Genomic DNA, 12068 nt, shown 5'->3' with positions numbered 1-12068 from the left:
CACACTCTCACTGTAAATGCGTCGCAATTTTTACAATTGCGTGTGTAGCACGAGTGCTACCGATCACTGACAATAAATCATTTCAAAAAGAAATTGAATTTGTCGATAGCAAATACGTTTGCTTTCAATTCGCGGACTTTCACTAAAAAAAATTTGTCAAAAAGATCTGATCACTCGTCTGTCACGATATGATTGATATGAACCATGTGTTTTCAAAATTAAAATTAAATTAAGTTACTTTAAATCTTTGCCATTCGATTTACCTATAACTACGTCTTGCGATTATTTCGATCAGGTAAATCGGTCTCTTCCTCGGCGCAGACAAATAAGGATAATGTAACGACCTCGGCTCATGTTTCCCAGAAGTATCGGTATAATCAAGTTTGAAAAATACGGATTACGACAAGTGATCCTTAAACGATCCCAGCGTCTGGCACTTGACACGCAATAACGCTAAAAATACAGGAAAAGCCATTAAATTTACGATATATTTTATTTCTCTTCGAATATATAGCCGAGTATATTGTAAAGTAAAGAATGTGAAAGACGATAAAAGAAAACGATGCGCATGCAATCGGTTCGTTCACTTTCGAAACAGCCTTCACGCGATTCTAACGCGTTACGAAGCATCAATACAAAGTGCATCGCTATGAATAAAATAATAATACCGGATGTTCCGAAAGTGGTGATCGTTTTCCGCTTGGAAGAAAAGAATAATATACATTGCGCCCTGATACATTTATTAATTTTTAATAATGATTACGACTTGATTTACTTGAACTGTATAATTTAATTAGTATCATTCAATTGTGTAATTCTAATTATTATGTAAGATGTAATTATTAGCGAAAAAATAAAATCAAACACGAATAAATTAAATATGTCCTAAAATTGACGGAAATATTGTCGTGTTCTCTTTTACTAATTCGGATATATTTTATACGATAAGCAATATTAATAATCGAAAATATAAAAAATATAAATCAAGTCCACAATTATTAAAAATGATTATAAGCAATCGGCTCGGATCACAAACGCTATTAATCTTCTCGTGTCAGGTGATCGATAGAAATTTCTGAATGCGCGTCGAATTTCCATTTTTCTAATGTTTTACGAAATCAAAAAGTAAATCGATAAAACTGATTAGACTCGATAAGAAAAGAAATACTGCATAAACGACTAGCAAACAAGTCTATTACTATATATAAATAAGCGTCGGAACAGTTTCGATCGCTGCGAAAAGTGCATCGCGACAGCGGGAATGCATTTTATCGGACCGGTGTTACTGGTTGCGATCTCGCGCTCGTCGAGAGATAATAAGCGAACAAACGACGAGTCGCGCGTCAGTCTCATCCTGTTCACAGACGGGACTGCTCGCAACCGATGATATACGATCGATTGTCCTCAACTCTGTGTTAATTAGTTGATTAGAAAGAACCGCGCGCCGTAAATCCGGTTGTACGATCCCGTTGATTTTTTTCTCTCATCGAGACCGTGATATATTTTCTGTTCGCTCTAATCGGCTATGAATTCTCTTCGATGGAACGGCGTTAAGTAAATATATATGTTATATATAATATATAATTAAGAGGACTGAATAAACGCGGTGTTTTTGTACACATGTGTCGCTTGTAGATGTTCACCTGTGCTCGTCTGCTGAAATTCCACCTTGCGTGATACTGCAATTTAAAGGTATTGGCATTAGAATGTATTATAATTTAGACACTTTTAATTAAGGACATTAATTGTATGACATATTCAAGTCAAAACTTAACAACTTTCTTACTTTACTTAATTTTCATGAATATAGAATTATAGATGTGGCATAATAAGGTGATTAATTAATTCTTTTCAGCGATATTATGAAGTACATAAGAAATACAATTATGACTTTTATTACTTATGAAAGAGGGTGTAAAGCAAAATGACAATTTACCTTACAGCAGCGTTCAATCGATCTTTTTCATAGATCAATGTTTCTTTCACGTCGAATTAATTCAATCTGCTCCAGTCATTTAAATTGCAAATAGTGGTAGGTCGATATAAGTATACGACGTTTTCGTTGGGAATCGCGAAGGGAAAGGTAGCAAGGTCGTTTTCCTAATGCATACCCATCGGATTTCACACAGCGCAATGATTCAGCATCTATAGAAGGGATAATAGATCGTTAAACATCTAAACCATAAATAAATCCATCTCCTTCAAGGATCTAGCAATCGATTGTATCACTCTTGCACGAAGCGTACATGTACATACGTTTCTCCATCATCGACAGTTATGTATAGAAATGGAGACAAGCACACTGAAAAAGTTCTCTCGTAAAATCGATTTGCAATTTACCATCGTTGAAACGATTCCCTGCATTCACGAAGTGTCGTATCAAGATTTTTAATTAATTATTCAAGTATCGTTGTTCATTATCAATTAGGGACACCGCTAATTTGGAAAATTTACTTCTTTTGATTTATATCGTGTAATTATACCAAATATGCATGTGCGCTTATCATCAAGGTTACCCGTTGCCGTCGAGCTCCAATTTTCGCTATTAGATGAAGCCGATAGTTCGTAGCCGCTGACAAATGAGCGCCACGTCGATGGCGATTAAAATACAGGAAACGAAGGAAATGTTTTTTTATTTGAAATTAAATAAATTAAGAATGTAAGTATGGTAAACGAGTACTTCCGACAAACGGAAATAATGACTTGAATAGCGAGAGACGTCGATCGATCATTCGACGTTATCGCGTGAAGATCGGAAATTGTCAGTGGTGGTGGGTGTTCTAGAAACTAGAAATCGCGTATCGTCAATTAATTGTCGATAAAAACGATAGATGTACGAAGTAAACTGACGAGAGAAATACTTGTCGCCGTCTCTCGCGACATGATGTATATGTAGTACAAAAGATTTTAATGAAAATTTTAATTGAAATATAACAAAAACTCTGTACGTTTAATTTCTGACAAATAAAGTTACGCACAAATTTCAGGTTTAATCATAAAAAAATAGCCAACGCTGTGATATCGAAAAGCGATGGCAGAAATACGTTATTCGATCGAATACTCGAAGATGAGATAGAATCCCGGAGATCCCATACATTTTTAATTGTATAATTTTAATGCGTCATTTCTGGGACACCCTGTATATACGTCTGTAAAAAGGATCAGGAAACGCTGCTGTCGTATCGCTGCCGGTGCCGGCAGCGTATATCGGAGCACGCCCCCGTTGTAAAAGTGCCTAAAATACGCGGTTTTCAAACGGTTATCATGCGAAAGCATTCCTGAGAGAGGTGGGACGCAGGACGCAGCGCGTCGTCGACGACGTCGACGTGGAATTCGCCTCCTCGTCGTCCAACGAGAATCGCATTCCACGGAGTGGGGTTACGTAGCGCGCCGCGGCCGCGGCTCACGTTTCACAAAAGAACGCGCGTGACACGTAGATTATTGTTTGCATGTGCACTGGCGATAACAGGTCGGCGACAACTCGGCATATGTTCCGCTGAGCGAGAACCCGGCATCCGGCATACGCGACACGAAAGCAAGAGTGATGGGAATCGACGGTATGAGGGTCGGCGGAGGCAGATGCCCGCCTCTCCTGGTCGGAGGACTCCTTCTGGCGTGCCTCATGCTCGTCTGCAGCTGGTGGACCCTGTCTTCCGAGAATCTGGAGCTCATCAGGCAGATCGACGACCTGAACGAGCAGCTCAAAATAAGGTGAGAGCCAGCAACGTCGCTGCTCGCTGCGGGTTGCTTCGCATCAAGCAAAATCTACTGTATACCCTGAATTTTGTTAACCACTGTCTCTGTGACGAGTTACAGTTGTCAGTCATTCATAATTAAGTTGTGGTCATTGTGGTTACCAAAGAGTTATGTCACCATGCCACTTAAATGTTTATAATGAATGTAGCTGCTTGAAATATTGATGTCAGACCATTGCAGAAACATTGCGAGTTTCTATTCTTTCTGGATTATGATTGTTATATAATTTACAAAGCTGTACACGTATACGTGAATTTCTTTATCATGAAAATTTTGGCTTGTGGCTTACTTGCACAATGCATGTTTGTAATATCACCATTGCCAGATTCTGCTTTTAGGTTGTTATTCATTGTAATGTATAAAAATGTTTGACACAATTTCGAATGTCGTTCTAACGAAGAAATTAATTTCTCCTTTCAGTGCTGAAGAAAGAGATCAGTGCGTAACATTGCGTGGTAATTTGGAGCAAAGGTTTAAACACACGGAAGATGAGTTGGCTTCCTTGCACGTCCGCTTGGAACAGCAGATGGATTTTAAAAAGAGAAACGAGGAGCTCGAGGATTCAGTTACTATGTGTAAAAGTGAACTGGACTCGTTGAACAAACTGGATGCCACGAAAACTGCAACGTTAGAAACATTGAGATTAGAAAAGGCCACCATTAATACTCAATTAGATGCAAAACGGGATGAAAATAAAAAACTTCAAGAGGAAGTAGATAGGGTATGAACTTTTTATTTAATAGTATTTATGTAAAATTGAGGGTGATTGGAAAAATGTAAAAAAAAGGTTTATGGTGATTTTGCAGCTGAAAGGAGAAGTAGATCAAATCAAGCTTAGTTGTAATTCACCACCTGAGAAGAAAGAAACTTCAAATCTCCAGCCACGTAAGTTATAATTATTTTTGTTACAAATTTTGTTTGACACATGTTCCGAGTTTTCTATTATGATAAATAACCGCATTCGAGTGTTTATCGAAATTAATTCTTTACGTAGTTTTATTTAATATACGAGAAATATCTGCAGTGTATTACCATAATTGTACGAATGAAGACATTTGCTAATTTAGATTGCTAATTGCACCCTGCTTTAACGGCGGGAAGAAAATACCCTCCAATTTTATCTTGTTTTCAAATCTCGTCAATATTCCCATTAAGTTCTAACTGCGATTGGGCTGCTCACGCAAGAATTAATGCGACTACAAGCTCGTTCCCCTTGCACATTTTTAACTGACTCAGTATTATAAGATATTGTCGGAATTTGCTGATCTAGCAACGACAGTGGTCATTAACAAGTCTCAGTTGCATCCTGTACCGGAGTCTGCTGTAAGAATATCCGTAGCTGGTCAGCGAGGTTTGAAGTTCCACGGAATTCCGATCCTACCAACAGACCTACCTGGTGCTGTGCGCCAAACTCCTCGTTTCTCAGTGACTATGTTGAAGAAAGGTAGTGATACCTTTCTCCGTCCTCGAGGCGAGAGAATGCTGCCACAGACATGAAATTAAAAGTTTGCAGTAGATTTGTACATAATTCACATTTTCATACATCTGTGACTAAAGCTCTATTAAGGAAAAACCCACTGTATCGCTTCTAAGCTGTAGATCGTGCTCGGCCCTTCGGGTGCATTCTAATGATATATAAACTATTATTTCTCTAATATCGAACGCTGAAACTTTCACATACGAAAAAGACTGTTTTAGTATTGTAACACAAAATTGTCTTCATAAAATAAAAATGTAATAGTTAACTTCCTTATATTTTACAAGATCTAATTTTGTATATATTAGAATAGTATAAAGTATTTATATAGCTTATACAGTTTATATGCTGAATAACACAGGCACAAGTTTTGATAGATGAGTCAATAGGTGCCATGCAATAATTTATTTTTCTATAAGAATTGTATTAAATTGTTATTTTAATTGCTTCAATATTAAACGCATTGTTGTTTTTTAGGCTAATTTTAAAGAAAAAGATAAAAATTAAATTATGTACAGCAAACCTTTATATAAAGAGTAGGGTGAAACAAGATTATATTATATTTATAACTAAGTTATGACAATTATCAAGTTTGTGTAGTATATTTTGCGATTTATTTACAGCTTGTTGCAATATTGTATTTATAATAGAATCTTATGATTAAATAATATTGAAAGCATTTAATGTGAATTATAATTTTTGATTTGTATCTATAGAACTATATACAAACAATAAAAAATGTGATAAACTATGTAACATTTTTAACTCTTTGCTAAAAATATCAAGCGTAAAATACGTTACAGTTATATCTATGGTAGGAGAAAAACATCTTACATGTACAACACTTTCAGCAAGACATTCCTGCTTCCAGGCTATACCAAAGGATTGGTTGCGGATAATTATTAATATTATTATAAAAACTTTGCAAAATTAATATTATTAAAAAACTAACGTATTTTATATTAACCATGCATGGAATATACAAATACTGATGAAACTTACGTTAATAATTATTAGTTACTAACGCGTTTATATAATAATGATTCTCATTATATATACAGTTGTCATTTGCATATTCTGTACGACAAATAATAATTAAAATTTTTCAGAAATACATACGAACTTTTTACTTTAGTATAGTAACTTAGCTTACATGGCTTTCAGTTGAAACGGAATCGAAAGCCAATGGACCATCAAATAATACCGCAGAGCAGGATATCCCAGTTGCCAACGACTTGGACGATCCTGAAAATCGTGCACGTGGTAATTAGAACTTTAAAACATATCATTGCAAACATTTAATTTTCACTTGCTGAAATGTTACAAATTATAAAAGTCATGATGTCATGATATTCGTGTTCCTGTTATTACTTGTTTTTTTTTTTACAAGTTTATTACAAGTTTGTTCTATTTCATGGAAAACTGGATTTTAAAACAATTGAAAAAGGACAATAAAACTAGCAATAATTTTTTTTAATTTTTTTAATCATTTATGTAGATAACAATGGAGATGACATACAAAGCACAGAAGAAACTATGCTACTTCCAGACAATTATGAAGAAGAAGATAAAACGCAAGATGCCACAAATAAACGGATACTGTGATCATTGAGAGATCTGAAAATGAGTGCCAATATAGCTATTACATTAGCAATTTTTAGACATAAGACGTGCTGCAATAATTTTCTGATAAAGCATTTTGTATCACTTAAAGGAAATAGTGAAGCTCTATGCGCAATAAATTGTAAATGTTTTACATAAAAATATAAAAATGCGCCAAATTTTTAATCAAATAGCTATACTTGTTTATTTTTCTTTGCCAGTTTTATTGCAGTCTTGTTTGATAGATAATGGAAATAAATTTTGATACAAAAAAGTATTATTGCGGCTTCCATCAAAGATAAAGACAGTTTAAGTTTGTAACAAATTTTTAATTATGAAAATTAGGCATGATATTAATTAGTTATTTTAAAGTTTTATTTCTTTACATTCCTTACATCTTACTGTAAAATTATTTTATATCCATGATGTGAAATATATCAGTTTTGTATATCTTTGTTAGTACATATCTAAAATATACTCAGCTTACATAAAATTTCATAATTTCATTGCAAAATCCCTACGGTTTACACTTATGTGATGTTTATTTGTACTATTGTGTAGTACAGCATCAAGTTTACTAAATACTTATCGAGTAAAAGATTACATGCGTTAGCTTGCCGTTCTTTTTTCTCAATATTTTATACATTATTAAAATTTGTTATGTAAATGAAATAAAAATATAACATCAAAGTGATCGTTGATTATCATATTGTCTTCGTAAATTATAAGTTATTGTTCCCTACATGCTTGTCACTATATTTTCCATTATGTTCTCTTATTATGTACGAGATCCATAATTTGTGTCGTATTATGTTTGAGGCTTATCTCTCTATTTGACAGCTAATTAATAAATGTCGTGATATATAAAATGACAACGTTACCTATATCTTTAATGACATGTAGCAATTTTTCTTTTTTATATATGGTGATGATGATTATTTCATTAATAGGGGTATTTCTGTTATTCATTTTTTTAATTCTAAGACAATAATTATAATATTCTTTTACTGATATGAACGTATGAATATTTCATGTTTTAATGTCGCATTATGTAAATTTCTCTAAACATGCAGTATATATATATATTGGTATATTTATTTTAATCGATACGGTCATTCTTTATGAATTTTATATATTGCAAAACCATTATCATAAATGCTGCCAATAATACTTATATTTGCTGCTACAAATAGTCACACTTGCTGTTATTACTATAAAATTAATTAATAGTCAATAACATAATATATATGTATATTATATGTACATACATTATATATGAACTTGCAATAACTGACTTCAACATAGAAAATGTTAAGTTATACAAACATAATATTAAATAAATATTATAAAAATCTATTTCTCATTTAACAATATGTTTATGTCTCGTTTAACAGTATGGGTACGTTCTGTTTTATGCATGATGCGCATAATGCATCATTTATCCTTGTTGTTCATTAAATGTTAAACAAGGATAAGTGATGTTATAGGCGCGTTATGCGTGAAACGGAACGCACCCACTATGTAATAATACACATATATGCATATACATTCACAATATTGTATAATATGTAACAAAACATTCGAGAATTATTATGGAAAATTGTGCGTTAATCGACGGGTTACCCCTATGATTAAAATAATATGTTAATATATTACAACGAAATATAAAATGTGACTAGGAAAAATTAAGTAACGACTAGATAATTAGTATGCGGATTTCCGTCTTAATGATTGTTACGTACTAAAATAATTGTTATTTTACAAATTTTTCATCACTAGTTCATGACTAAAAAATAATTAATGACTGATCAGATTAATTTTTATAAAAATTATATAAAATTATATATATATGTATTTAACAAGTGCTGCATAGGATAATTAATGTAAATATTAAACTGCACTCGAATTCTCTTTGAATTAGAGTATAATATTTACATATATGAGCTCCGATTAAAGCCTACGTGATATTTTTCTGAGCTTTTGTGTTTGTACAGAAATAATATAATATTTACTTTTATTGCCAGTTCAATTATTTATGTCTGTAGTAGACATATTTATCTGTATCGATAGAGAAATGTCTTCGAGATATTTTAGAGATCATAAAATTTACGTTAATAATAATTAATAATACTAAATGTATAACAATTCTAAACTTTGCAACTTACTGCAACTTTTATAATTTATATAGCTCTCATTCATAATTTGTAGCAGCATAGTCTTTGATATATACTTACATTGAATTAAATTAAAATAAATAAAATTCAATTATTTTATATATCCTTTTTAAAATTGCAGTTATTTATGTTGTAAAGCTTTTGCACAATATCTTGCATTTTTTCTCTGCATTGTCAAGGATCACTTCTTGCTTTGCATTAACGTTTCATATACTTTTCTTTGGTCGTGCGTTATGTAATATTAAACTAAAATTTGAACGTTGTCTACTATCAGAAAACTATCAGGAAAATGATTTACATTAGAGACTTGTGAAATATTTACTTATTTAAAGTTAGTTGCCTTAGGTTCCGTTATATTTATCGCCACTGATATTTTGTGAAACCTGACTTAAATAAACATTAACAGCCTTCGAGATAAATAAATGTCGCGGAAGAAACGGTCATTCTAAAAAACTGGAAGTCACAAGTATATGCTGTATCCTGTATCCTCTACAGGAAATGTAAATCTACTATGTATCATGCTCTACGTTTCTTAAATTGAGCAGCACGAATGATTAATTCGAGATCTCAGGTCTAAGATGAGCACAAAGTGTGCGTTCCAGCCCGTTTGACAATTTCACTCTGCTCTATATTGAAAATACGTCCTGGGGTCAATGATAAGGCAGTGAAATTGTTAGTAAATTCGTCAGTCTCTAAACAAGGGTAACTATGCATCGCGTAAATTATAAAAAATTATGGGTAATAACTATTTCGTTGTGATCTGCTACGATATCACTCCCGTCATTGCTATCGTACGTCGGTTCCATGATCTCTCTAAAGAACTCATTATAGAAAACCAATTTTATGGAGCACGATGGGAAGCATGTCTCCTCCGTCGGAAAATGAAGGCGAATATCGAGCGAATTCGCCACCAACGGCTGCGCTTGCGATGTAAATTGCGGGATCTGTCCTTAGCGCGAATTTGCCTGATCAACGAGAAAAATGCATCGTCTATGAATTGTCTGAGAGCGGCGGATGTCTCGTAAAACGGACAACCGAGCTCCTCCGCCAGCGCCTTGCCTTCCTCCGTGGTCACCTAAAATAGGCGCCGAGAGTTCAATGTATGCGAGAAATCAATATTTCATTGTTCTTGCACGCCACGTGTATCGCGATGTATTCGCAATTTCTAATATCGGATATATCGAGGTCAACTCAACAGCATCTGATGTATGTACCTTTCGATGATGCTGTAGATCAAACTTATTGCCGACCAGTACCAAAGGAATGTTCTCGTTGGCGCGCACACGTGATATTAGTTTCCTGTACTCCATTGTCTCTTGGAAGCTATGCCTATCCGTTACCGAGTAACATATCATGAAGCCTTCGCCGCATCGCATGTATTGCTCACGCATTGCTGTGAATTCCACCTGTTTACAATAATACACAGAGTCAGGATCCGTTCCCATTTATGTTATACGAGAAATGAGAATGGATGAAGAACACATGTCAATATATCGTATAAATATTGTAACCATTGTATAATACGTATGAGTCTCGAACCTGTCCGGCTGTGTCCAAAATATCAAGGAGAGCTGCCTCGCCGTCGATGACCACTTGTGTCTGATATGAATCCTCTATGAATAAAAGAAAAACCATTGTTCTCTTCACATTAATCTCGAAAGCTCAATTAGGCGTCAAATCTCTCGGACTCTATACATATGCATCTATAGTTTGCTTTCTACTAATAATCACACCTGTACAGGAGAGTTAGGTAGCAAGTTCCAGTGTTCTTTGCATACAACGCAACTTACCTATCGTAGGGTCGTGATAGTCCAGGAACCTGTGACTGACAAACTGCAAAGTGACAGCTGAAATGCAAGACATGTAATCATTACAATAGTATACACACTCAAACGTTTGAAACAGTCAGATACTCCGATAAATCAATCAGGTGACGGGTACCTGATTTGCCAACGCCGCCGTCGCCCAACACCACGATCTTGTACACCCTAGGTCTGCTCCTAGCGGACTGCGTTACCACCGGCACGTCGTCCTTGCCATTGCAGGCGACGTTCTTGTCCTGTGGGATGCCAGCCGCCGTCGTCACCGCGGTCATCGTGGCGGCTGGTCGGCCGTGCATACCGGCGCGGCGTGTGTACGTACGTGCGTACGCACCCAACAGTCGACACACTTATCCTACGACGAGGCGGCCGCGGCGACTGGAGCTGGAGGCACCGAGGCACACTTGACCGCGCCGTATCGGAGCGCGACCGATTCAACGGACACACCCGTGTTGTTGCCGGCGGCTGCTGTGCGACGGACGTCGTAAACGACGTCGTGACTCATGTTTAACGCGCGGGAGAAGCACGTTGAGAGATTCAGGTCTTCGTGGTGCCGCGTAGCATGACTCGCCGTCGAGCGGCCGGGAGCCGGGAGTGCCGGGGCGCGCACTGATCAGTACTGATGCCACTGATCATCGCTGCGCGAGCCGAACTGCCCAACTCCGAACTTGACAGATTCGCGGAGAACGTGAGACAGTCACGGGAACGAAAACACGCGCGTGCGTTCCGACATAGTTCTAAGCGCACTGGATGCTTGTCGTTTATAACTTTTCGTAGCTAAATCGTAATATTTTGCCTTAATTGGATCGAAAATCCACAATAAAAGGAAGGAAAACAATTTTAACATTTAATTGTGTCGATTTGAGGTGGTTCAATACCATATGCTTATCTAAAAAAAAAGTTGACGCGCATATATATGTCCTAAGTAACTTAAAAATATGTAAGCCTATATTATTTCATTTCTAATGCCTTTTTAAGGAAGCTATATTTATATGCAAATTTTTATCTCTCACTCCAATTAAATAAAGATTAGACGTCTTGGAGTACGCATTTCGATACCGTAGAAAAATCAAAGTTATTAAAGAAATACATTTTGACAAGCAGCGAATTAAATTTAGTTTCGTACTTTTTTGACAAAAAATTTTATACTTTGCGAATTATTTTTAAATTAACATCGAGAATTCAGCCACTAAAATTCAAATTCGTAGCTTACTTGATTTATCTGCATTTCAAAATTCC

At 35.3% G+C, this 12068-nt stretch overlaps 2 protein-coding genes across 5 annotated transcripts; one reads left to right on the top strand and one right to left on the bottom strand.

The window, feature by feature from the left end:
• The first annotated feature begins 933 nt into the window (after positions 1-933).
• On the top strand, positions 934-7525 carry LOC139817976 (uncharacterized). Of its 4 annotated transcripts, none has more exons than XM_071786334.1 (8): positions 934-1554; positions 1636-1692; positions 3470-3711; positions 4177-4477; positions 4563-4641; positions 5027-5200; positions 6398-6496; positions 6783-7525. In XM_071786334.1, the coding sequence occupies exons 3-8, from the start codon at positions 3545-3547 to the stop codon at positions 6836-6838; spliced, it is 876 nt and encodes a 291-aa protein (XP_071642435.1). In that variant the 5' UTR covers positions 934-1554; positions 1636-1692; positions 3470-3544; the 3' UTR covers positions 6839-7525. The 4 variants fall into 4 exon arrangements, with proteins under 4 accessions (XP_071642435.1, XP_071642433.1, XP_071642436.1 ...); XM_071786332.1 differs by having other exon boundaries at positions 949-1554; positions 6732-7525; XM_071786335.1 differs by lacking the exon at positions 5027-5200 and having other exon boundaries at positions 986-1554; positions 6732-7525.
• Ric (Ras-related protein interacting with calmodulin) lies at positions 7201-11945 on the bottom strand. The gene is made up of 5 exons (XM_071786336.1): positions 10951-11945; positions 10800-10856; positions 10549-10622; positions 10224-10415; positions 7201-10084 (listed from the first exon to the last, which is right to left on the bottom strand). The coding sequence occupies exons 1-5, from the start codon at positions 11126-11128 to the stop codon at positions 9851-9853; spliced, it is 735 nt and encodes a 244-aa protein (XP_071642437.1). The 5' UTR covers positions 11129-11945; the 3' UTR covers positions 7201-9850.
• Between the last annotated feature and the right edge of the window lie 123 nt (positions 11946-12068).

This window comes from Temnothorax longispinosus, chromosome 8 (assembly GCF_030848805.1).
Source record: "Temnothorax longispinosus isolate EJ_2023e chromosome 8, Tlon_JGU_v1, whole genome shotgun sequence".
NCBI classification, from domain to species: domain Eukaryota; kingdom Metazoa; phylum Arthropoda; class Insecta; order Hymenoptera; family Formicidae; genus Temnothorax; species Temnothorax longispinosus.
The sequence above is the reverse complement of the archived record's forward strand: the minus strand, read 5'-3'. Positions and strand labels throughout refer to the sequence as shown.